This window comes from Podarcis pityusensis (assembly GCF_964106645.2).
Source record: "Podarcis pityusensis genome assembly, chromosome: 16".
Lineage (NCBI taxonomy): Eukaryota > Metazoa > Chordata > Lepidosauria > Squamata > Lacertidae > Podarcis > Podarcis pityusensis.
This window is the reverse complement of record NC_138041.1, coordinates 40748224-40774519: the sequence shown is the minus strand read 5'-3', so window position 1 is coordinate 40774519 and position 26296 is coordinate 40748224. Positions and strand designations below refer to the sequence as shown.

Sequence of the window (26296 nt, the reverse complement as noted above, 5' to 3'; positions counted from 1 at the left end):
CATTTACTTGTTTCCCGGACCTCCTCATACCTCCCTCTTTTGTATTCCAATTCAATATGTTAATCCAGCAATTCCTTTCCCTCCTTTTTAATCCTAATATTTAATCTTGATAAATTATAACATTAAATTTTTACATATTAAAAACCAATTTTTCCATATTTTTTAATACCATTACCGCTAGAAACCGCTTAACTTCAATCCGTCATCATTCTAACATTCATTAATTTTACAATATTTCTGTAAGTAGTCTTTAAATTTCTTCCAATCGTCTTCCACCGACTCTTCTCCCTGGTCTCGGATTCTGCCAGTCATTTCCGCCAATTCCATGTAGTCCATCATTTTCATTTGCCATTCCTCCAGTGTGGGTAGATCTTGTGTCTTCCAATGCTTTGCAATAAGTATTCTTGCTGCTGTTGTAGCATACATAAAGAAAGTTCTGTCCTTCTTTAACACTGATTGGCCGACTATGCCCAGGAGAAAGGCCTCTGGTTTCTTCAAGAAGGTATATTTAAATACCTTTTTTAATTCATTATAAATCATCTCCCAGAAAACCTTAATCCTTGGGCACGTCCACCAAAGGTGAAAGAATGTACCTTCAGTTTCTTTACATTTCCAACATTTGTTATCGGGCAAATGGTAGATTTTTGCAAGCTTGACTGGGGTTATGTACCACCTGTATATCATTTTCATAATATTCTCTCTTAGGGCATTACATGCCGTGAACTTCATACCTGTGGTCCACAACTGTTCCCAGTCAGCCATCATTATATTATGTCCAACGTCTTGTGCCCATTTAATCATAGCAGATTTCACCGTTTCATCCTGAGTATTCCATTTCAACAACAAGTTATACATCTTTGACAAAGTCTTAGTTTTGGGTTCTAACAATTCTGTTTCTAATTTTGATTTTTCCACCTGGAAGCCAATTTTCTTGTCCAAATTGTATGCCTCCATTATCTGATAATAATGAAGCCAGTCTCGCACTTTGTTTTTTAGTTTTTCAAAACTCTGCAGTTTCAATCCATCTCCATCTTGTTCCAAAATTTGACCTCCATATTGAGCTTTTTCAGAGCTTTCGCTTCCATCGGTGACAGCCACCTTGGTGTTTTATTTTCCAATAAATCCTTATATCTTATCCAAACATTAAACAGTGCTTTCCTGACAATATGGTTTTTAAATGCTTTATGTGCTTTGACCTTATCATACCACAAATATGCATGCCATCCAAATACATTGTTAAAACCTTCTAAATCCAAAATGTCAGTGTTTTCAAGAAGCAGCCATTCTTTCAACCAGCAAAAAGCTGCTGATTCATAATAAAGTTTGAGGTCTGGCAGGGCAAATCCACCTCTTTCCTTTGCATCTGTTAATATTTTGAATTTTATTCTGGGCTTCTTGCCCTGCCAGACAAATCTAGAAATATCTCTCTGCCACCTCTTGAAACAGTCCATTTTGTCCACAATTTGCAATGTTTGAAACAAAAACAACATTCTAGGCAATACATTCATTTTAACCGCAGCAATACGGCCCAGCAGTGAAAGCTTCAAATTTGACCAAATTTCTAAATCTTTTTTCACTTCAGCCCAACATTTTTCATAGTTATCTTTAAATAAATTCCCATTTTTAGCTGTCATGTTAATCCCCAGGTATTTAACTTTCTTAACCACTGTTAAACCTGTCTCATTCTGAAACCTCTCTCTCTCTATTGGTGTTAAATTTTTCTCTAAAACCTTAGTTTTTAACTTATCCAATTTAAACCCTGCAACTTGACCAAATTCTTGAATCAATTCTAAAACCCTTTTGGTACTAGATTCTGGCTCCTGTAACGTCAGTACTAAGTCATCTGCAAATGCTCTCAATTTGTACTGTTTGGCTCCGACCGAGAACAGCATTTTAAATAGGCCTGTGAGTTTGGCTTTTGCTGCCCTCAGAGAACGGCTGAACTTATTCTTCTTGATGGTTCTTCATGTTAAGTTTTTCCATTTTGTACCTCAAGGGCCTTTTCAAAGGCTACATGGGAAGATATAAGCAGCATACCTACATAAAAAGAAAGAGTGAGGCAGCCACAGCAGGAACAGTCAGCTGGCTAGGAACAGGGAGACTCCAGGTGCCTGGCGGACGCGTAAAACAGGAAGTTCCTTCCAGCCCAGAGGAAGAAAGGAAAACGGCCAGTCTAGGCCCCTTTTGGGGGAACTCGGTGGTGCTTTGGGCTGAGAAAGTGCCCAAGGGAGGGGGCCGTATGGAGACCCTCTTGGGGGAAGCCATATCCATCCACAGGCCAGGCAGGCTGGCTCTTTCTATTTCCCCCGGGTGGCTGGAGAGGTGGAGGTCTCTTCTAGCAGGTAATAATAATAACAACAATAATAATAATTTTAATTTATACCCCGCCCTCCCCAGCCAAGGCCGGGCTCAGGGCGGCTAACAAGCAATAATAAAAACAAGTTGAATCAATACAACTTAAAAACAAGATTAAAATACTGAAACATTAAAATATTAAAATGCAGCCTCATCACAGGAGAAAGGAAAAAGAAAGAGGGGGAGGGAATCAAACTGGCTCCAAGCCAAAGGCCAGGTGGAACAACTCTGTCTTACAGGCTCTGCGGAAAGAAATCAGATCCTGCAGGGCCCTGGTCTCATGAGGCAGAGCGTTCCACCAGACCGGGGCCAGTGCTGAAAAGGCCCTGGCTCTGGTTGAGGCTAATCTGACTTCCTTAGGGCCCGGGACCTCTAGGGTGCTGCTATTTATGGACCTTGAGGCTCTCCGTGGGGCAGACCGGGAGAGGCGGTCCCGTAGGTACGAGGGTCCCAGGCCGTGAAGGTACACCTTCTTAGGCACCTGCCCACCCTCATCTCTCCACTTCCTTGGCTGAGGACCAGCCAGCTAAAGGGGCGGATCTGCAGCGGCCACCTGGGCCACACTGAAGCCCCCGGGTGCCCCCCCCCCGCCATGGGGGAATTAGGCCGGGGTGAAGTCTGGAGGAACCTCTTCTCCCGAGCTGGACCCGCTGCAGATGCTGCCTTCTGACCCGAGATGCCTCCTCCTCCTCAAGGGGCCAAGCAGCCACCCCAGGCGGAGCGCTGGAGGGGTCAGGGCTTAGCACTGGCCTCCCCCTGGCGCCCCTCGCGGGCCTGGGGACGCTCCCAGGGGCGCCAAGAGGGGCAGGCGCCCCCCAACGCCCCCCAAATCCTGGCTACGCCCAGGGACGGTCCCCGGGCTCCTCGCGAGGCCGCCTTCCCCGACGCTTCAGGAAAGGGCAGGCGAGCAAGGGACGCTCGAGGCCCGCCCGCCCGCCCGAGACCCTTCCCCGCAGCAGCCCCCGGGGAGCCGCCGCGCCGGCCTGGGGCTCCGGGCGCCGCTCTGCCCCCCGCGCGGCCGGGAGGCGGCTCGCTCTCTCTGAAGCGGCCGGCCCAGGCCGCAGCCGCGGCGGGGAGGGCTGCGCTGGCGAGCGGCGAGGCGGGCCGGAGGCGGAGATAACCCCGCGGTCCCCGTCACGTGGAGCGGATGAAAGGGAAGCGGCTCGGCAGGGCGGAGAAGGAGAGCGAGGCGGAGGGAAGGCAGAGGGAGAGGGAAGGAAGGAAGGAGGAGGAGGCAGCCGCCGCCGAGCGAGAGACGCGAGGCGAGGGAGCCGCGGGACGGGAGGCCAGCCGAGCCCGGCCACGAGCAGCAGGCGCCGCCGCCGCCGCCGCCGCCGCCGCGCTTTGGGGTCGGAGCCGCCGGCGCAGGCAGGCGGGCGGGCGGGCCGGGCCAGCCGCAGCGGGAGCGATGCGTGGCCTCCACCGGGCGCCGCCGCCGCCGCCGCCGCCTCCTGCGCTGCTGCTGCCCGTGGTCGGCGCGGTGGGCCAGGCGGCGCGATGAGGCTTCTCGCGGGGCCGGCGCTTCCCTTCTCCCCGCCGGGGCTGCTGCTGCTTCTGCTGGCGCTGCTGGCGGCGGCCGCGACGAGGATGGCGGCGGCGGCGCTGGCCAAGGAGACGGCCTTCGTGGAGGTGGTGCTCTTCGAGTCCAGCCCCGGCGGCGACTACACCACCTACACCACGGGGCTGCAGGGCCGCTTCTCCCGCGCCGGGGCCACGCTCAGCGCCGAGGGCGAGATCGTGCAGGTGAGCCCGCCGCCGGCCGCGGAAAGGGGGCTCCGGGCAGGCCGCGCTGGGCGAGAGGCGGCCCTCCCGTGGCCTTCCCGCGCGGGGAGGGGCCTCTGAGCATCTGCAGAGTGCCTGGTCCGGGCGGGCGCGGGACTTGGGAAGGGGGCAGAGGGCTGCCGGCGGGGCTCCTGGGCTAGTCCTCCGGGGCTCCGGCCCCCCGGTCGCCCTGCGAGGGAGAAGCGGCGGGCGCCGCGGAGGGGGCGGCAGGGCTTGGGCAGGTGCTGCAGGTTCCTGGCGGTCGGCTGCTGCGCCCCGTCGCCTTGGCCTGCGAGCCGAGGGTGCTGCGCGGGACGCCTGGCGGGTGGCGGGGGGTACTTGCTAAGTTGGGGGGGGCATCCCAAACCCGCCTCGGAGCAGGGCGAAGAGGAAGGGGCTTTGCTGGGTGGACGGAGGCGCCCCAAGCAAGGTGGCTTTGGCTCTCAGCCTGAATCCCATAAGCATCCAGCGCCTGCGTGTTTTAATGAAAAATGCCTCATTCCTCCCGTTAGTTTCTAAACAAGCTTTAGTCCTAACCTGCTAAACAGAGAGGCTTTGTCTCCCAAATCGAAGTGCCCGGCAAGAATTATTTTGTCCAGGATGCCCTCCCCAAGCCAGTGCCCGCCAGATGTTTTGGACTTTAGCTCCCATCAGCCTCTGTTGGAGGTTGTAGTCCAAACATGTAGAAGGCTGTTTTACTCAAAAGCGCAACAGCAGCTCAGGTGTCAAAAGCGTACATGTTTCTAACTTTGCGGTTAATGAAGTCCAGCCAGTAGTGGCCCTGTTTTGGAGAGGGGGGAACCTGCCCCCCGGAATCTGGCCAGCCTGCAGAGAAGGAGTCTGTCTCATCCCGTCCTCTGCAAGCTGCTGGTGCTGTAGTGAATGCTGCCAAGGGCCTTGTCAAGCAGCTACATAGGACTGAAAGTGTTGTGAGAAACTCGCATCTCTCTTAGCAGCTCTTGAAGGAATTGTGGGCACCTGCTCAGACGCGTCACGCATGTTGGACCTCTGCAGAAGTTCCCTTAGACATAGGAGGCCCTTGTTCAGCCATGTAGCTCTTCCGGCAAGGAAAAGGCAGGGGAAGCATCCATCTCCCAGGGCTGGGTCCCAAACTGGCTTTTGTTGTACTAAGGCAGGCATCCCCAAACTTGGCCCTCCAGCTGTTTTGGAACTACAGTTCCCATCATCCCTGACCACTGGTCCTGTTAGCTAGGGATGAAGGGGCTTGTAGTGCCAAAACATCTTGAGGGCTAAGTTTGGGGATGCCTGTACTAAGGGCCCCTCCAGACACTGTTTTATGGTGGGTGTATCTTGCAATGTGTTACTGATGTTAGTGGTGGGTTTATTCTGCTTTCTTAGTTGCTCTGTACTGCTCTGCAGTAATGAAAACCTGCACAGAACAACATGAAGCAGTATTTAGAATTATAAAGCCACCTCAAAGGTCGCCCTGTGGATGAAAAAACACACGACTCCTGTCTCTCTGCTTCAAACCCTAACAAATGAGTTTTTTTGAATTTAGGCTCCCCTGTGGGTTTTCATTTGCATCTTAACTCTTTCTTCCTTTCCTCAGTTTAAGTGTCCCACTCACAGAAGCTGCTGCTATTACTTCTGGGCAGGCCGCTTGGGCACAACAGATGCTATATCTGTCATTTCCCCACACCCCCTTGATAGGATTGAGAGTTTCTGAGGGTTGGAAGTGTAGATTGGGGAAAGTTCCTGATCTTGATGTTCAATACAGCTGTGTGAGGATACATTAGCTGAGCTTCATTGAAGTGTAAAAACGGATCAGTACATAACTATGGGCATCATTAATGCAAAGCCTTGTTCTTAACCACTCAGTGTGCAATCCAGTGCATCTGAGCTCTGAAGTCAGTCCCATTCAGTTACATTCTAGTTTGAGTGTCCATGTCTAAATAATTCTAGCCAGCTGTGTTGAAGGAGCACAATAAAGGTAAAGGGACTCCTGACCATTAGGTCCAGTCGTGACCGACTCTGGGGTTGCAGCGCTCATCTCACTTTATTGGCCGATGGAGCCGGCGTACAGCTTCCGGGTCATGTGGCCAGCATGACTAAGCCGCTTCTGGTGAGCCAGAGCAGCGCACGGAAACGCCATTTCGCTGGAGCAGTACCTATTTATCTACTTGCACTGGTGTGCTTTCGAACTGCTAGGTTGGCAGGAGCAGGGACCAAGCAACGGGAGCTCACCCCATCGTGGGGATTTGAACCGCTGACCTTCTGATCGGCAAGTCCAAGGCTCTGGTTTAACCCACAGCGCCACCCGCGTCCCTGCCACATTATTGGGGTCTGAATAGGCTATAGCACAAGAAAAGTGGGACAAAAATAAACCAGAACATTTGCAGCAGAGTGGCTGCCTTGAACCTTTTATAGGTGCAGCCAGCTTTGAAAGTGGGGCAGCATATGACTGCCCCAATAGCACAGATAATCATGAATGTGCAATAAAAAGCAATGGAGGAGGGTTGTCTTCCAGGTGGGCCCAAAATGTCATCTTTTCTTCTCGCTGCTGAAGCTTGAGTGAGATGAGTGCAGCTGCCTGCCTGAGGTGTCTTACTTACTCCTCCTGTATGTGTCAAAGGAAACCCTTGACTCTTCCTGGCAGGCAGGCAGGCAAGTGGCGAGGAAATGATGCTGGGCAGCACGGCTGTGCAAGTGACAAGGGGGCTGGGTGTGGCCCCTGGTTTTGGCAGCTCTTTGGGCTGCATGGAGCGTCTGCTTCCCCCACGGTGTACACTTCTTCCAGTTTTGAGGCTAGGTTCTTGGCGGGGAAGCCTTGGCCATCTGTGAGGGGGGCGGGAGTTCACCTGCTCAGCCTGAATTGCAGCCTGTGGCGTGGTGTGTGAAGCACCTTAGGAGTCCTGGCACAGAGCATGTTGACTGCAAGTGGCAGAGTGCAGAATTGCTGCTCTGGGGGGATGTCTGTGCTTCTTGGGTCAGACCAGTTACTTCCAGGGTTTGTCATTGGTGTGCCTCAGATGTGGGTTGTGCATATCTGAAGAGGAGGATAAACCATGGCGGCGAAACCTTTAAGCTTCTTGCAACTCCCAGGTTGATACTTTTGTTTTAGGAATCTGTTTTCAAGCAATTATTTAGAAATGTTGGTGCAACCTCCTTCAATGCTGCCTTAGTTTGCCATTTGCAAGTCTTGATCACAGGCTGCTATGGCAGTATATGAGGATTGTTGCCTGTTGGATGACAGCTGGGGAGCCTCTGATGTGGAAACCTCTGTGCCCTGTTTTTCTGCACACTGATGGTTGGTCCTGCAAAGTCCGGCATAGCACCTCTATGCTCAGTAGCCCTTGAGCTGGTCTTTTCCTGTTCCGCTGGGAATCCTGCAGCTTAAGTTTGGCTTACAAGAGCAGTTAAGTGTGAGTGAGGTCTACCAGTATTGACATAAGAATGGTGAAAAAGATGCTCCTGAAGAGCTAGATCCTCTCTTGGGTGCAGAGTTGGGCATTCTGCCACAGTGTGGCTTTGCCAAAAGTGATGCCTTACTCAGAGGCCAGTGCTGGAAAACAGGGGCTCAGCTGCAGAGTGCTGCCTATGTTTCTAGTCCTGCAGCAGACGTTGGGGCTGGCTGGACTTGATGCTTTGTTTTGGAGAGAGGGAACCAACTGACCGGCCTACCTGGTTGAGTGGCCTACCTGCAGATGTCTGTGGCTTTGCATGCCAGGATGCCTGTACACTCCAGGTCTTTCTGTCTCGCTTTTAACTGGAAAAAGGAAGTGATACTTTGATGTTGGCACTGTTGGTGCTGCATTTCTGATGATCAGCAAATCTACGAGCTGCTCCTCTTGGGACCAGCCATGGCTTGGTCTAGGGGTGGCCCTTACAGCCAGAGCAGCAGAGGAAGAAAGCATAAGGGGGAGATTCTTTACCAGCCTCTGGGTTCATTGAACTGGACTTATAAACTCCCAAAGCTGGCCCATTGCTTTTTTCATCCAGTCCCTCCGCCACCATCAGGCAAAAAGAGGAGAGCTGCAGTGTGGGAAGAAGAGGGTGTGATAAATGGTTGAAGAGGGTGAGCTGGTTTGACCACCTGGCCTCCTGAATTGCATTTACGGTACCAGTCTGACCTCAGCGCTTGCCTTTTTGGTTTATCCAGGTTGAAAGGAATAGGCACCTGCGAACTGAACTCTCTCTTCATTTTCATCCTTCTGGACCGTCTAGAGGGGCTGGGGGCACTGTCATACAGTGGTTCCGCTCCTTCCTCCTGGGCCGTGTTCAGAAAGTGGTTGCGGGGGGGATGAGTGTTCAGACCCCTGGGCTCTCACTTGTGGGGTGCCTCAGGGTTCTGTCCTCTCCTCCATGCTTTTCAACATTTACATGCAGCCGCTGGGAGAGATCATCAGGGGGTTTGGGCTGGGTGTTCATCAGTATGCGGATGATACCCAGCTCTACCTCTCTTTTAAATCAGAACCAGTGAAGGCGGTGAAGGTCCTGTGTGAGTGTCTGGAGGCGGTTGGAGGATGGATGGCGGCTAACAGATTGAGGTTGAATCCTGACAAGACAGAAGTACTGTTTTTGGGGGACAGGAGGCGGGCAGGTGTGGAGGATTCTCTGGTCCTGAATGGGGTAACTGTGCCCCTGAAGGACCAGGTGCGCAGCCTGGGAGTCATTTTGGACTCACAGCTGTCCATGGAGGCACAGGTCAAATCTGTGTCCAGGGCAGCTGTTTACCAGCTCCATCTGGTACGTAGGCTGAGACCCTATCTGCCTGCGGACTGTCTCGCCAGAGTGGTGCGTGCTCTGGTTATCTCCCGCTTGGACTACTGCAATGCGCTCTACGTGGGGCTACCTTTGAAGGTGACTCGGAAACTACAACTAATCCAGAATGCGGCAGCTAGACTGGTGACTGGGAGCAGCTGCCGAGACCATATAACACCGGTCTTGAAAGACCTACATTGGCTCCCAGTACGTTTCCGAGCACAATTCAGAGTGTTGGTGCTGACCTTTAAAGCACTAAATGGCCTCGGTCCAGTATACCTGAAGGAGCGTCTCCACCCCCATCGTTCTGCCCGGATGCTGAGGTCCAGCGCCGAGGGCCTTCTGGCGGTTCCCTCATTGCGAGAAGCAAAGCTACAGGGAACCAGGCAGAGGGCCTTCTCGGTAGTGGAATGCCCTTCCAGCAGATGTCAAAGCGATAAACAACTACCTGACATTCAGAAGACATCTTAAGGCAGCCCTGTTCAGGGAAGTTTTTAACGTGTGATATTTTAGTGTATTTTTGGTTTCTATGGAAGCCGCCCAGAGTGGCTGGGGAGGCCCAGCCAGATGGGCGGGGTATAAATAATAATAATAATAATAATAATAATAATAATAATAATAATATATTATATTAATATAATTATATAATATTATATAATTATATTAATAGAATAATAATAATAATAATAAAATTATTATTATTATTATTATTATTATTATTATTATTATTATGTGGCGGCTCTTGAGGTCTGGTGGTGGAACAGATTCTTGGTCTCTGCTTTGCAGTGACATCCATCCCTTGTGTCTCCAGATGCACCTTCCCAGGACAGCCATGGCTTCCTGCTTTGATAGGGGGTCCTGCAGCGCTGCAGCTACGTGGCTGAGAGGCCATACGGCTGCTGTGGCTGCTTCACATTCTGACTTGGAAGGGGCCTGCTGGAGCCTGGAAAATTGCTAGTGCCTCCTCCTCTGCGAAGCCCTGAGGCTGCCTTGAAAGAGTTAAGTTTCTAAAAACTTGCGTATAAGCTATTTAATATCCTTATTAAAACTCATCTGCTGGTGGTGAAATTCTTTTTCCACTTTCCTTTTTTCCTTTTGGTGAATGCAGCTTCTTGGGGCGCTGATCCTCTCTCTGCCTCAGATCAGAGGCTCGCATGTTGCAGCCGGCAGTGCTAGAGGCTAGTTCCTATCTGTGTGACAGCATTTTTAATTTAACAGGACCGGCTTTGATCTTGCATATTTATAGGCAGCTTCAGATCACTCCAGCTTGCACTTCTTTATACTGAAACTGAAGTTCTTCCTTTCATCTTGTATCCTTTGTGGACGTGCTGTTTATTTTGGGCACTGTGGAAAATGGGAAGGGGGGGAGGAATAAAATGAGGCAAGAGGCCTCTTGGGAGCTGCAGCCCCCTCCCCTCCCTGCCTGCAAGTGGAACTGTAGTCCTGTGTGAACACCATGTTGCTGGTTAGCCTGATCTGAGTTGTACCAACTTCAGTGCTTGAAGCTGGTCCAACATTTTGCTGGCCACTCCCCAAGTCAGAACGACTCAGGGTGAACCCGAAGCAAGGCAGGGGGGTGGAGCGGGTGGGAGGAGGGCTGAGGGTGTTTGTGTGAGGGGAGTTGGATGCCTGAACGTTGGGGGAATCCCAGGGAGGGCCAGCCCTAGCAACACCACAGGAGAAGTGCTGATGGTGCTGGAAACTGCCCCAGCTAAAGGAGAGGGAGGGTGAGAGACATGCCCCCTCCATATGAGTCTCTCTTTAGAAAAGGTATCTAAGAAGTTTAATCAAACTAAACTAATTGCCAAGTCTAGAAAGAAAGGCAAGTAAAGGGGAGAGACAGGATTGTTGTTGTTGTTGTTTAGTCGTTTAGTCGTGTCCGACTCTTCGTGACCCCCTGGACCAGAGCACGCCAGGCACTCCTGTCTTCCACTGCCTCCCGCAGTTGGTCAGACTCATGCTGGTAGCTTCGAGAACACTGTCCCACCATCTCGTCCTCTGTCGTCCTTGTCTCCTTGTGCCCTCCATCTTTCCCAGCATCAGGGTCTTTTCCAGAGAGTCTTCTCTTCTCATGAGGTGGCCAAAGTATTGGAGCCTCAGCTTCACGATCTGTCCTTCCAGTGAGCACTCAGGGCTGATTTCCTGAAGAATGGATAGGTTTGATCTTCTTGCAGTCCATGGGACTCTCAAGAGTCTCCTCCAGCACCATAATTTAAAAGCATCAGTTCGTCGGCGATCAGCCTTCTTTATGGTCCAGCTCTCACTTCCATACATCACTACTGGGGAAAACATAGCTTGAACTATACGGACCTTTGTCGGCAAGGTGATGTCTCTGCTTTCTAAGATGCTGTCTAGGTTTGTCATTGCTTTTCTCCCAAGAAGCAGGTGTATTTTAGTTTCGTAGCTGCTGTCACCATCTGCAGTGATCATGGAGCCCAAGAAAGTAAAATCTCTCACTGCCTCCATTTCTTCCCTTTCTATTTGCCAGGAGGTGATGGGACCAGTGGCCATGATCTTCGTTTTTTTGATGTTGAGCTTCAAACCATATTTTGCGCTCTCCTCTTTCATCCTCATTAGAAGGTTCTTTAATTCCTCCTCACTTTCTGCCATTAAGGTTGTGTCATCTGCATATCTGAAGAGACAGGATAGAGGGGTGTAAAAAATTATGCAAGTTTGAAGAAGCACCCCCCCCCAGCCTGCCCTCTCTCATCATACTAGAACCCAGTGGGGTCATCCAGTGAAGCCGGGATATTCCAGACAGACAAAGACAAGTATTTGACTCCATATTTTCCTCACCTGGTGTCTCCCAGAAGCGTTGGACTACAGCGCCCAAAAACCCTGACCATTTGCCATGCTGGCTGGGGCCACCGGCAGTTATATTCCAAGACATTTGGAGGTCATCTGGTTGGGGCTGGCTGGCATAGTTAAATTATTATTATTAATTTCATTTATTAATCACTTCCTTTGTTGTTTAGTCGTTTAGTCGTGTCTGACTCTTTGCGACCCCATGGACCAGAATACGCCAGTCTTCCACTGCCTCCCGTAGTTTGGTCAAACTCATGCTGGTAGCTTCGAGAACACTGTCCAACCATCTCGTCCTCTGTCGTCCCCTGCTCCTTGTGCCCTCCATCTTTCCCAACATCAGGGTCTTTTCTAGGGAGTCTTCTCCTCATGAGGTGGCCAAAGTATTGGAGCCTCAGCTTCAGGATCTGCCCTTCCAGTGAGCAGTCAGGGCTGATTTCCTTCAGAATGGATAGGTTTGATCTTCTTGCAGTCCATGGGACTCTCAAGAGTCTCCTCCAGCACCATAATTTAAAAGCATCAGTTCGTTGGTGATCAGCCTTCTTTATGGTCCAGCTCTCACTTCCATACATCACTACTGGGAAAACCATGGCTTTTAAGTATATGGACCTTTGTTGGCAAGGTGATATCTCTGCTTCTGAAGATGCTGTCTAGGTTTGTCATTGCTTTTCTCCCAAGAAGCAGGCGTCTAGTGTTCAAAACTCCCTTTGTCCTAGGTGCATTTTGCGACAGGGAATTTCATTAGTGCATGTAGTTTCTGAGCTCTGGGAGCAGTACTGCACTTAAGATTTCAGATTAAAACTGCAAAGTGGAAGGAAAGGAGGACCTTTTTCTGCTTCTCCACTTCCAGCTACTCTCTGAAGACTGGAGAAGAAACCCTCTTTAGAATATTGGGGGGGCGGGCAGGGGAAAGGCTAGACCAGGGGTCACCATACTTTTTCAGCAGGGGGCCGGTCCACTGTCCCTCAAACCTTGTGGGGGGCCGGACTATATTTTGGGTGGGCAGAAATGAACAAATTCCTATGCCACACAAATAACCCAGAGATGCATTTTAAATAAAAGGACACATTCTACTCAAGTAAAAACATGCTGATTCCTGGACCGTCCGTGGGCCGGATTTAGAAGGGAATTGGGCCGGATCAAGCCCCCAGGCCTTAGTTTGCCTACCCATGGACTAGACCATGTGAAAAATGAACGTAATATTTTAGCTGCAATTCATTCATTTTCAACTTTGAATTCTTGTTATAAAAAGCCATTCCATTGTTGCACCCATAACCTAGTTTAAGGTGCATTTAGCTCTTAGCTTTCCTATCTCAGTTTCTAACACTGCTTCCTGTGTAGCACCACAAAGTGATTTCACACACAATAAAACAATTGCATAAATATATATATTTTAAAATACAGTTAGATATATAAAAAACAGTTAGAACCATTTCAATGCCAATAGCAGGTGGGATAGAAATCTCTACTTGGAAGGTTTCAACAGGCACCAATCAGGCGATGGAGATGGTGTCTGCCTGATTTGTAATGGGAGGGAATTCCAAAGCATGGGTGCCACCACACTAGGGGCCCCGTGATGCTGTACAGCAGAAGGGAGCTTCTGAGGAGATGGTCTCTGCAGGAATTCCTTGGCATGAGACCATCTTTCACTGTATTGTAGGACTTTCCCCACCAGTACTCTAACACCTTCAACTTAGCCCAGCAGCTAATTGGCAGCCAGTACAATTCTTTCAGTTGACCAGCTGCATTTTGCACTAGACCACAGAGTGCATTGCAGTAATCCAACCTGCAGGTCACCAGTGTATAGACAACTGTGTTTAATTAGGTTTTCCCAGTCTAGAAATGACCCTATCTATCTTGCCACCTGAAGCTGGTCCTAGCCACTGAGTGAGGTCACCTGTGTCTCTTATGATGGACATGGATCTAGGGGCATGCACAGACTGTGGATCTCCTCTTAAGGGGGTGTATGACTCCAAACAAAGCAGGCAACTGACCCATCATCTAGACTTTGGAACCTGCAGCACCTCCATATTGCAGGATTCAGAGCTGGCTTCTTCACCTTCATTAAGTCCAGGCACTGTGGGATTTTCTTCTGCAAAATGTGGCACTGGCACCTACTTAGAGAGAATTAGCTTTATCTTCCATGAATTTGTTTATCAGTGTTTTACTAGCCATGATGGCTGTATCCTATCTCCAGCATATCAGAGGCGGTGTGGCTCTCAATACTTGTTGCTGGAAGAGGGTGCTGTTGTGATCAGGCTCTGTTTGTAGGATTCTCAGAGGTTATTTGTTTGGCCACTGGAGAGCAGGAAGTTGGACCAGGTGAATGTTTAGCCTGGTCCAGCAGCCAGGCTCTCATGGAGGCATTGGCAGTCCTGATGCTGGGCTGGGGTGGTGGTGGTACATAGTCCTCCTTACCTGCAGAAGGTGATCTCCCTTTCCTCAGCCAGCTGCTGCTGCTGCTGCTGCTCCACCTCCAGGAGGGGCAATTTCCCCTTTTACTTTATTTTATTTACAGTCTTTTCCACTCTTCAGTCAGCAGGTTCTCAGAGCAACCCATGTTTGACTAATTTACAAAAAATACACTGAAACTCTTTCAGGCTGATAGATCTAAAAGTCCTAGGCAAATAAAAAGATCTTGACCACCAGGTCCCAACAGAAAACTGGTGTAGCATGAGAGGAGCTTCCCAGGGGACAGAGCCCAAAGACTGGTGGGCCCCTTCTCTAGTTCCTGTCTGCCCTGCTTCTGATCTGAGAGAGACTTGGGAAAGGCCTTGGAGGCTGATCTTGATGCTCAGGGAAGTAGAGAAGGTCATTCTATAAGGGCACAAGTGTGTTCTACTGGTGAAGTGGAAAATAATTGTAATTCTAAGAAATTAGAAGGTAGCAGTGAAAGAGAGAGGACCTTCCCCAGAGGTGAAGCACGGGAGATAGAAAACTGAGCTTTTGCATTAGCAATCCTGTCCAGATTAGTCCTCCACACCAGGTAAGACAGTTGTGCTAAACTCACCTGTAATGGATTCACAATTCACCTTGTAATTCAGCAGCCTTGATGTGCTCTAAAACAGCACTGACAAGTAGGAGGAAGGGCAATGATGAGGAAAACTCAGTACAGCTTGGCTTGGCAGGAATGTTGCCTGGATTCTCCATAATGTGTGAGCAAGTTGTGTCAGTAACAGGGGCGGGGACGGAGGGCTATTGTGGCAGGCTCATTTCGAGTTCTTGTGGAATAACCATGGTATGGGCAGCCAAGAATAAACACTGCAGTTAAAAACAGAGCATATCGCACATAACCACTTTTAATTTCCTGCTTTCCCTGACATTTGAAGCCAAATACCACTTCTGGAACAGCCAGGCTGTGTCTGAGCAGAGAGCACTTCGAAATGCGTGTAACTGGGAGTTGCATTGAGGCTACTGAGAATTGCATGGAGAGTGAGGCCAGAGTGTCTGGTTGTGGAGGGAGTGGGCAGGAAGACCAGGGACCAGGAAAAGGCATTGGGGCTGGGTGGGTGGGGGCGGTATTAGGTTAGCATGTGGAATGTTATAGCAGAACATTAAGCCACAGCTGTGTATGGAAATCAGGCACAACACGAATAGCCTGTGGACAACTCAAGGACATGGAAATTCCCTTGCCTTGCCTTTGCAGAAAAGGTGGCAGAGAGGCAGACAACGCTCTTCCCACCATAGGTGTGCTGTGCTGTGGTCTTGGGTGGTTCAGCGGCCACCACTCCAGATCACCCACTTGTTCCATTCTTGTTCCGATGATGGTACAGTGGGACCTGGTCATGCAACGGTGGCAGATGCAGGCGTTGGGGACTGTCCTTGGATACTGCAGATGCCTTACCGAGAGCTTTGTGGGTGACTCCCCCCTTCTTTCTCTCTCTCTATCCCCACAACTCTCTCTGTTCCCTAAGGGCATTGAAGATGCCTTTCAGGACTCTGCAAGTGGTCTTGTCGAGGCTTCTGAGAGCTGCTTTCGGTCCTAATCCAAATCGGAGCGCCTGAACCTGAGTCAAGGGTTTGTGATGCTAAGGAAATATTTGCTCTCCTCCTAACTGGCTGCTGGTGACTTATGAGTGGGCACACTTCTAGTAAACAGATCCTTGGCTCCCAGTTTAGCCAGCATTGGGTTGCGCTGCCTGGGAAGCTGAAGCATCCTTTATAGTAGAGTTTCATTACTGCTCTGATGATACAATTTGGAATTTGATCATTGTAAGTTGACTCCCAGAAGAAATGAGCCCTGCAGCAGCAGCAGCAGCAGTCTTGGCTGCCAGTTGCAGAGTCTTGGATATGTGTCAGATGTCTCCTAAAAAGACAGACCCCTGGCCCAGATTGATGGGTGTTGTGCTGAGAGATGCCCCTTATCCTGAGCCAAGGAGGGGAAGGACAGGGGTGGTCAGGGCATTCCCTTTCCTACTGACACTTTCTCTGCTGCAAGACAGAGAAGGGCAGCTACTGAGGACAGATCAAGCATGTCCTGACAGGCAGGTGAGCCTCCAAAAGCCACAGAGTTCAAGATCCCTGGTCCTGGGTAGGAATGCAGCACATGCACACATCGTTTTCTCTCTGGGGGAGTGCAACAGACTTCCGCTTTCCTCAGCTGCCCACCTCCTCCTTTCTTCTGGGAGCTTTCACACATTTTTTGTCTAAGTTGTGGGGGGAAAGAACAAGTTGGACAGCTGTGGGTGAAGGTCGTGTACAACTCCATTTGAAGCCATGTGCTGAAGTTGATTCCTAAGATGTGTACTCACAAATATGTGATATGGTGCCTGTATTCCCCTCCCCTTATACCCTACACCAATTAAGCTGTGTGTGTGAAGCCATCCTAATCAGAGAAGGCTAGGGAGACCCTCTTGCTATGTCATGATGCCACCTCCTTGAAGAACCCAGAGCTCTATGACCATCCTCCCCTTTTCGTATGCCACTAAGGTGCACCCAGGAGAAATTCTGTGAGCAGTGCCAGTGCTCTGGGGCACTGCCCTAGGCACACTGGTTGAGCCCCTGCTGAGCAAAAGGGTGGTGAGGGCTGGAGGGGCAGCTGCCTTCTGTGTGGGTTGCCTCACCTAGATGTTGCACTGACAGTCTGAGGACTAAAAGAAGCAGGACTCTGATCCACTTTGGAAAGAAAGGTGTAGAAGAAAGCACATGTGTAGTTGAAAGAGGGGCCCTTGCAAAACGGGGTGGGCTGTTCCAGGGCTGCCACCAGTATCTGTGCAGGAGCAGGAAAGAATGCAAGAAGAGAAGACAACTGGCATGTACTGGCTGTGCCTGGCCCTCCTGCTTTGGAGGAGGCTGTCAATACTTGGTGCTATTTGGAACAGCCAGTCCCTGCTATGCTGGCCCCCGTGCATGCGAAGTACAAAGCATGTGATTCCGGGTAATAGGGAGGGAGTTGTTATGTATTTGTTGCATTAGTATTCTGCAACCTTCTGCTTGATGTCTCCTTCCCTGCTCTTGGTTGTGTGAACAGGCTCCTCTTATATCCGTGGACTTGGGAGCACACTGTTAACTCCCAGGAGGCTTCTGTGTCTTTGGAATGCAAGCCTCTTCCTCTGGGTGGGGTCCTGGAGGGGTCTGCCTCTTGACTTGGCCTCAGACATTTCCCTTTCCCCAGAGACTCCACACCTGCTTTTGGTGTACTGTGATGAAAGCATCTCTTCAAGCCACGTCTGCCACTCGGATAAACAGATCATGGCTGATTAAGTGCACACATTGTTTAAACCAATCAACTTAATCTGCTCTGCATATGAGTTAAAGCACTAGTTCTGAATTAAAGCACAACATTTCTTGGTTTGGAAATGATTCTTGGGGCACCATCCTAGCAGAGGCTGCTAGCCACCAGCAGGGACAGTTTTGCTGCCTAGTGGATTAAAAAAATGGTTTTAATTGATTGGCTTGATTAATGAACTACTGCAAACCCTTTGTCTTATTTGATTGCACAATTACTTCTGAGGCTGTGTAGGGATTAGACTGATGCGGCCTGGAAGCTGAAGGCACTGGCGGCAGGCTCAGTTGGCCTCTTTCTCCTGGGTGGTGAATGAGAGAGGGTGCCCTCTGTGTTGCAGGGGAACTGCAGTCCAGCAGCACTAGAAGAGGCCACAGGCCTCCCTGCCCTGGCGGATTCTGAGGGAATCAAGGAGAACCAGAAAGAGCAAGGCTGAAGGGTCACGAGGAGAGGAGCAGCAGGGGCCAGCAGAGCAGGTGGAGGGAGGGGGACGAGGCTGGAGGCCACTAGAGGGTGGCTGTTGGGGCAGCTGTCACCACTTCAGAAAAATGGTTAGCCACCTTGAGCTCCTTGGAGAAAAAGGTGGGATATAAACGCAATGTACAAATGAATAAAAACTAAGCATCCCTCTCCTCTCTGCATGTCCCTTTCCTCCTACCAGGTAAGGTGTGGAAAGAGGTTAAGTTGTTCCTTTCTTCTTCCCCATCTGCCAAGGCCCCAGTGACTAAAGCAAGACTTCCTTCTGAGTAAACTTCTTGCAATTCCATGCTGTCCATAAACAGGCTGGTAACTTATGCAACCTTGTAGGCAATGTTGTGGCAGGAGCCCCCCCAGCCCCGCCTCCAACAAACCATTTTTCTGAAGAGGTGATAGCTGCCCCCTTGGCTCATTAAATCCCCACAACATCCCCATCAGATGGGTTTGACTGAGGCTGTGACTGAACCATGGTCCCCCAGTGAACTTCATAGGGCCTTCTGGGGATTTGAACCCTGATCGCCTCCATATCCTAGACTGACCCTTGAGCCACGACACCACACTGGCTCTCCAGTGGTTAGCCCAGCCTTTGTTCTTGAAATGTCCACTTTTTGACCACAGCTAGAGGGATCTCCCTCTGCATTGCTCCTGCTGCTGCTGTGCTGCGGCCTTCCTTTTCCTTTTGGGTTCTTGCTTCTCCCAGGCTCCCTTTGTTCTGGACGGAAGAGTGATTGTCATTTTCTGCTGCCGGCTCCTCTTGGAGGGCAGCTCTTGCATCTGCAGGTGTACCTTGCTCACCTGCCTCCCCTCCTGCCTTGCCTTCCCCCTTGACCCCTCCAATCAAGGGGCCGTTGGTCCTCGTGCATGGCAGGTGCTGTTTATGTTTTGCCCTGGGGGGAGGCCATGACCACCCCTGTGACTGCGTTGCTGAGTGGGAGAGAAGCCTTGGCAGCTAGCCCCGATTCTGGTCACCCAGGTCTATCTATTCCTCTCATCCACATGGAGCTCTCTGTCACATGTGGAGGCCAGGCAAACATTCAAATGCAAAGCTCTGTTGTAGTTCCTCTCCCTTCCCAGCACTTCCCTCAGTCAAGGCAGCCATAGCTCTAGAGAGCCCATTTCCCCAGCTGCACCTTGGCACATCTTTGCCAAGACACAAAGATAAATACTCCTGGCCTGGCAGTGCCCCTTTGGGCTGAGGGAGCCAAATCCTGCCTTTTCCTTCTCTCCATTCTGAGGAAGAATTGGATTAGCTAAGAGCTGACCGCAAGCCCCCCTTGAAACAGCCTGGAGAGAGGGAAATGGGTGACTCAGCTGTTGGAAGGAAGGGGTGGGGGGCTCCTTTTCAGGGTAGCAGCTGAGAAACTGCAGGGCCTTCTGCATGCAGCCCCTTCCATGGGACCTGTCTGGGGTGGTAGGGCCAGTGCAAGCCTTCCTTTCCACTTTTTGAGAGGGCTTGGATTAGTGACACCAGAGTGGATCTGAGGGGCATTTTCCATTGAAGTGGCAAATTGCTAAGGTCCTTTGAACCTCCAGCCTGTGAGGAAGCTATTTATAGCTGCCTACTGGCATTGCTAGAGGAACGGAGGACTCTGCCTTAGTCACTGAGCTGGCTTTCTGAAGCACAACATGGAGCTGTCTGGAGGTCTGGTGGTGGTGCTGGGCAGTCCTGGCTGCCTTGCTTTCCCCAAGTTTGTCAGCCACATCAAAGATGGCTCCCCGCTCCTCCCCCAGCTGCCTTCCCTCTTCTTGTTGCTGGTCTGCTCTCAGTGATAGTGGAAGATGCTAGCTGCTAAAGAGTTAATTTCCTGCGCTTTGCAAGCAGCTGGCCAGTTTACACTCCTTGCTGGGCTGCACAAAAATACTTCTCCTTTGAAGTCTTGGGAGCGAGCAGCGGCTGAGGGGAAAACCTGACTGGGAGCTGACTTGACTTGGGCTGGGTGCAGCAGTTCTGCTGGTTGGCTCTTCTCTCTTGCCAGAACTGGATGTAGGATATGAGCTGGGACTTTCAAAGGGGCAGGTTGGGGCTGTTCTCGTTTCCCTTCATAAGTGAGCATCTCCACTGAAGGAAAACAAACTAGTGACTGCCAGTTCAATGTCTCCAGGTGCTTCTGAGCCGTCTCTCATAGGAGGATGCAGGTTACAAGGCCTTGCGGGAAGGGTCCGTGATCCATTTTCTCCTGGTGGGTGATAGATCTGGAGGGTTTTCTGATGACTGGAAAGTTTCCAGCTGAATCTGCCATGTGTAGCAAAAACTTGAGCGAGTGCAAAAGAAGTGGTTGGTCTTCCCCATTTGTGCCTCCCAGGGTTCTCACCACAGCAGTAGAGCAAGCTTGAGGGTTGAGAAGCGGTTGCTCTAGGAATTTGAGTTCTCCCTCTGTCCAGGCTTCTTTTCAGTTGGGTGTCTGTACCTGGCATTTGGCACACAGGACAGAGTAGGGGTTCTGCTGATGTATTGCCCACCTCACTGCCTAGCAGCTTCCCTGCTTGAGCTGATAGAGATGGGGCTGAGCTGTTGCCAGTGTTATAAACTTAGATATATAAGCTAATCGCTGAATGGCACCTTAAACTTAGGTTACGGTCACCATAACAGACTGTCTACAGTGGTACCTCGGGTTAAGAACTTAATTCGTTCTGGAGGTTCGTTCTTAACCTGAAACTGTTCTTAACCTGAGGTACCACTTTAGCTAATGGGGCCTCCCACTGCCGCCATGCCAGTGCCGCACGATTTCTGTTCTCATCCTGAAGCAAAGTTCTTAACCTAAGGTACTATTTCTGGGTTAGCAGAGTCTGTAACTTGAAGCGTCTGTAACCCGAGGTACCACTGTAGACAGCTTTTTTCTTTTGCATGACTGGATTTTCTTATTCTTATTATTTGTTTCATTTCTATATGGCTTTATATTTTAAAGAAAAAAATCTCAAAGCAGTTTACAACACATTAAAACATCAACTAAAACAATCCAGAATTAAACAGTGACAAGACATCTCCACAGATCAGCAGGCTGGCTGGTTGGCAAGCAGCAGCACCTTTCGATTGGGACATGCAGCAGCAGAAACCTCTGCTGTGTGCCAGCCAGATAGTGGAGATGGTGATCTGCAAACCTGGCGACAAGACATCTTCACTTAATCACAATTGGACTGTGCCAGTCCTAAAGTGCACCTGGTGCCTTGAGGAATTTCGGATTCTGACTGGTGCTGAGGTCCCCCAAGCTTTCAGACCTGGAGGATTTCTCATTCACGCTGAGGCCACCAGCTCTGGGATGGCTCAGGACTGTGGGACTGTCAGAACATGTTACTGGCTCTCTGCATCGGCTTGGAGGCATTTTGCCCCTGGTTTTCTCAATGGGGCAAGAAGGAAGATGCGATCTGAAGGTGTGAGGATCTTAGCACCATTCTCTTGTCATGGTCAGGTCACTGCTTCTTGAGGGTTAAACTTACAACAACTGTTCTCTCCAGAGGCAGGGGAAGCCCTGGACTTCAGGTGGCTCTGTGGGATTTTCTAGCTGGTACGACTGATTTTCCCATTGAATCCCTGGCTGATTGAGGGAATGCAGAAATGACCCAGGCAGTTGCTGCCTGTACTCTTGAGTGCCCCTTCCCACAGGGCGCATCTTGGGCGGCGCTGCAATTGCTGCAGTAAAACAACTCAGGTGGCAGCTAGAAAGCTAGTGGAGGCAAGCTGCAGGTGGAGCAGCCGAGTTCTGGGTGGGCTCATTTTGATAAGTGCCTCCTCAGTGATGGTGATGAGGAAGAGTTGCTTCTCTGCTGCCATTGCTTCCCCTCTGGAGTCATGTGGGATGTTTTACTTACTGGCCCCCAAAAGACTAGTATCCTTGGCGATCTGCTGCAACTTGATTGCAAGGTGTTTGGAGGATAGAGTTGCTTGTAACGGCAGGGACCCTGATGCTGCTGTTGTAGCAGGTCAACCTCACGGGGTGTCCAGAGTATTGCCTGGTCCAGTGTTAGGTAAAGGTAAAGGTACCCCTGACCATTAGGTCCAGTCGCAGACGACTCTGGGGTTGTGCAGTTGTCTCACTCTATAGGCCAAGGGAGCCGGCGTTTGTCCGCAGACAGCTTCTGGGGCCTGTGGCCAGCATGACTAAGCCGCTTCTGGCGAACCACAGCAGTGCATGGAAACACTGATGTGCTTTCGAACTGCTAGGTGGCCAGGAGCTGGGACCGAGCAATGGGAGCTCACCCCGTCACGGGGATTCGAACCGCCGACCTTCTGATTGGCAAGCCCCAGGCTCTGTGGTTTAGACCACAGCGCCACCTGCATCTGCGTTACTGGGCAAGTTTCAGTGAGTGTGGCTTGAGGATGTGGACAGGTTTAAGTGGCCACTTGCATTCTTCCCCTCCTGGCCTCTCAAATTAAGCGTGGAGGGAAAAGCCAAGAGGACTGGGGAGGTGCTGGTGGTGATCTTAATTTAAATACTGCTTACATGCCAAAATGACTTCTCAGTAGCTTACAACCATAAAATCGACCCATAATTACAATACACAATAACATTAAAACACCATTACTTAAAACAAACAATTATAAAGCATAACAATTAAAACACTTAATGAACAGTTAAAACAATAAAATCACCAATTCAGTTCAGAGGAATGCTCACCCAAACAGGTGTGTCTTCAGGAGCTGGTGGAAGGACAACACTGATGGGCCCTCTTGCATTTCAGCAGGGAGGGTGCTGCATAGCACTGGTAGTGCCAGTGAAAAAGCCCACCTCCTAGTTGCCACAAGCCAATAATTACCAGGCTGTGACAAAACTAACCAGGTTCCATGAGCATCGTGGGAAGAGACGGTGAAGAGGAAGGTTTTTTCGGACCTTGAAACTGGCTTGGTGAATCATAGGGGGGGTATGCTTTGAGGTTGTTTCTTACAGTCGAGTGGGGTATAAATTTTATGAAATAAGAGGCAGCCAGTGCCAGTCCCTCAGCTTTGGCGTGATATGTGCCTGATAAGTGCCATCATCCACCACTCTCCTTAGTGCCTCATTGTGAGAGGAGGCGATTCTGGGCCACCTGGAAGTGGCAGCATTGACGCCACTTTGAAGACAGGTTGATGGGCCTTGGAATACCTTCTTTCCGCTGATCCAAGGTTGCAGGGAGCCCCTTGTCAAGTCTCTGCAGAAGGGAAAGCAGTTTGTATTCAAAGTGCTTCTGGCACTTCAAAGGCAAACTGCTTTTACAGACTCATAGAATCGTAGAATTGGAAGGGATCATCTAGTCCAACCCCTTCAATGCTGGAATCTCAACTGAAGCATCCTTGTTCCTTTTTTGTATCTTGAATCCATTGGTACGGATCCTACCCTTCTTTCTAGGGAAAGAAAGAAAAAGCTCATTTTAAAAAGGTATTGAGAGGCGCGCTGCTGCCTCTTGACAGCAGAGGAGGAGTGTGGCCTCCCCAATGCAGCAATCACCCCCAGCCCTCATCCGCATGACCAAGTATTGTCCATTGACACCTGGAGGGCATCACATTAGCTGCCTCTGTTTAAATGATGGGGGTGGGGTAGCCAGCAGCTGTGGGGCCCTCCATGTCTTGTTGTAGTGCCCTTTCCCTCAGCCCCAGCTAACATGGCTAAAGGCCGGGGTGTGTGTGTGATTATTAATTGCACTTGTTCATCACATCATGCAGGAAAAAAGGTCTCAAAGTGTCTTAACAACAGGATAAAATACGAACAAAATCAATTAAAAGGCAGATAAAAGGAAAAGAACAAAGTACAACACAAAAAAACCCTAAAATGGACTGGAGGTGTTTCTCCTCCCGTTCTCTTAGCGCCAGCGATGGCAATTTTATTATTGAGTCTCAGTTGCCATACATGGCGACAAGACTTTTCAAAGGGCTCACTTTCTGACAATCCCCAGTCACAAAATGTGTGTGGCTAATTTTGAACGCCGCTCAAGGGTGTGGTCACCAATGCTGATGCCTGGAGTGCTGACCCAGGATGTTGGTCTTCATCAGGCTGGTGGAAAGGCCCAGCTCCAAGCAGGATTAGGCAAAACTGTTGATAGGCCTCTGTAGAGTTTCCTCTAAGTGCGCTGTCTAGGCTGCACCACCTGCGAATAACATCTTGCGGATAAGAACCCACCACACTTTTGTCTTGGAGTGGAGATGCACCAGGTTGAACAGAACCTGTCACTCCTTGAATGGTGTCTTCAGTCAAGCTGAGAGTTGGGGCCAGAACACAACCCTGTTTTACATAGCTCTTTATAGGGAAGGTGACCAGGGATAGACTGTCCTACTGGATGGAGGTGATGTTCTTGTTTCTTTCAGTCCCTATTAATGGCCTCTCTGCCCCATTCTTTACTACCTCCTAGACCTAACGGTCGGGGTACCTTTACCTTTACCCAAGTACTGCAGACCTCCTGTTTTTCAAAAGCCAAGCCATGGACCCTCTTGTTGTTATTGGCACCCAGCTGGCTCTGGAGACAGCAGAGGAGTGCATCTTTGGGGGTGAAATCAAACTGTTGGAAGGTTGCAGTGCCTGCTGTGGCTGTAGAGACTGATATGGGAAAGATGTTTTGTTGCAGCTGGGGCAGACGAAGGCGTCTGGTTGTGCTGATGCAGATCTTCTCCCAAAAAGTATCTCTTATTTTGATCCTGCATGCATTGCTCTACACTAGACTGTTTCATTGCGGTAATGCAGCCAGCACTGTGGTTGGCCATTGTTCTCTGTGGTGGCAGCCACCAGGCGAGGGGCGCCTGGCTCCATCACCCTCTGATTTCAGGCTGCACACAGAGCCTTTTTGGCCGATTATTCCAGTATTTGGTGGTGCCGGAAGATCACCCTGGTTTTATTGGTTTTCATCTTGTTTTATATATTCTCCCCTGGCAAAAGGAAAGCAGTGAGGCTTCTTAGGGAGCTGAATGGTGCCTTGCTCAGCTTTTCTCCAGAGGCGTCCTATAAAATGCAGTGGTGGCATATCAGTGTACTGCATATCATGTTTGTTTATGCATTTGAAAGTATATATTAACTGCTGGATATTTTAAAAATCTCTAAATGGTAGTTAATTGTATAGTTGCACGAGTAGTTCTAGTTTGGGGATTCTAAAGAAAGCAAAATGGGCCTGAGCTCCTCTAAGAGAAAGGAGGTCTCCGTGAAGGTGAAGTAGTAGTAGTAGTAGTAGTAGTAGTAGTTGTTGTCCTCCCCCCTCCCCCCGAGGGGCTTTGTGCAGAGAGGTGTTATCCTTGCGCAGGGTCCTGAGAACTGTTCCCTATCCTCAGGCGGCGGCAGCAGCAGTAGGGTTAGAAGTCTTTCCAGGGCATGGAAGTGCCATCTCCCCTTTGAAGCCAGAAGGTGGTGCCACCCTGGGGTGACCTCCCAAGGCTCACTATCGTCTGGCATATCTCTGAGGGGTCTTCTGTGGGTACTTTAAATAAGGGTGTTCTGATGCCACTGTTAATGGTACATAAACGTACTTAAAATATTTTTATCCCACTCATCAGCTAAAAAAAGGGACTCCTAAAACAGTTAACAACATTCAGTGATATTATAGTTGTTGCCTTCTGGCTGACACAAAAGGAATTGTGGCTGCGGGAGGGGAAGCCAACTTAGGCATGATTCCTTAGTTGCAAAACTCATGTGCTGACCAACTGGAATTGGAGTTGCGGCATGTCCCACCTGCCCCAGCCAGCCAGTCAGCCAGCCAATCTGGGGAGATGTCTTGTCACTGTTTAATTCTGGATTGTTTTATCTAGTTGGTTTAATGATGGTAAACTGCTTTGAGATTTTTTTCCTTTAAAATATAAGTATAGAAATGAAATTAACCAACACAACAAATCTGCCGAGCCCCCCAAAAGGCTCCTAAACAGTCTGTTGCAGTGACCACAACCTAGATTTAAGGTGCCATTTGGTGATTAGCTTATATACCTGAGTTTCTAACACTGTCTGCAATTTACAAAATACTACTCCACAACACTACAGGCCCCATTACAACAATCAAAGACCAATGGGAACATGACATAGGATATGAAATAAACTCAACCCAGTGGTCAAAACGTTGCTCCAAGCCAGTGTTCGAAACCTCTCAGGCATGTTTTGCGACTAGTGTGGGTCCAATTGCGACCACATGGAGATCCCTGGATGCCAGGTTGGTGACTGAGATCTCCATCTGGCTAGCTCCTCCAGCTTTCTTGAGCAGTAAGAAGAACAGCTTATTTATTGCATTTATACCCCACCTTTTTCTCCAAGGAGGACATGGCTTACCTGCCTCCTTAGTTAATCCCTACAGTGACCCTGTGAGGTACTTTAAGAGGATGTGACTGGCCCAAGGTCACCCAGTGAGCTTCATGACTGAGTATGGATTTGAACCCTCAACTCCCAGGTCCCAGTCCAACACTTTAACCCCTACACCACACTGACTTCATAAAGTACTTCTGCTATAAGTAGGTAAAACAATATGGGGAAAGCAAAATGTCACTTAGGGAAGGATCTGGAATATTTTCCTTGAAGT

The 26296-nt window shown here is 49.9% G+C and overlaps 1 protein-coding gene and 1 long non-coding RNA gene across 7 annotated transcripts in view; both read left to right on the top strand.

Annotated features, from left to right (window-relative positions):
* Window positions 1-26296, top strand: part of LOC308466090 — a 190401-nt gene that overhangs the window by 117602 nt on the left and 46503 nt on the right. The gene's annotated exons all lie outside the window — the stretch shown is intronic.
* ZNRF3 (zinc and ring finger 3) overlaps window positions 3825-26296 on the top strand; it is a 256111-nt gene continuing 233639 nt past the window's right edge. For 5 of the 6 annotated variants that reach the window (XR_013980651.1, XR_013980652.1, XR_013980653.1 and 2 more), the window contains exon 1: window positions 3825-4098. Coding sequence is in view for 2 of the 6 variants with exons in the window: in XM_080986592.1 (XP_080842718.1) it covers window positions 3853-4098 (246 nt within the window). In the remaining 4 variants the exon portion in view is untranslated. The remainder of the gene's footprint in view (window positions 4099-26296) is intronic. The other variant, XM_080986593.1, reaches the window with a different exon arrangement.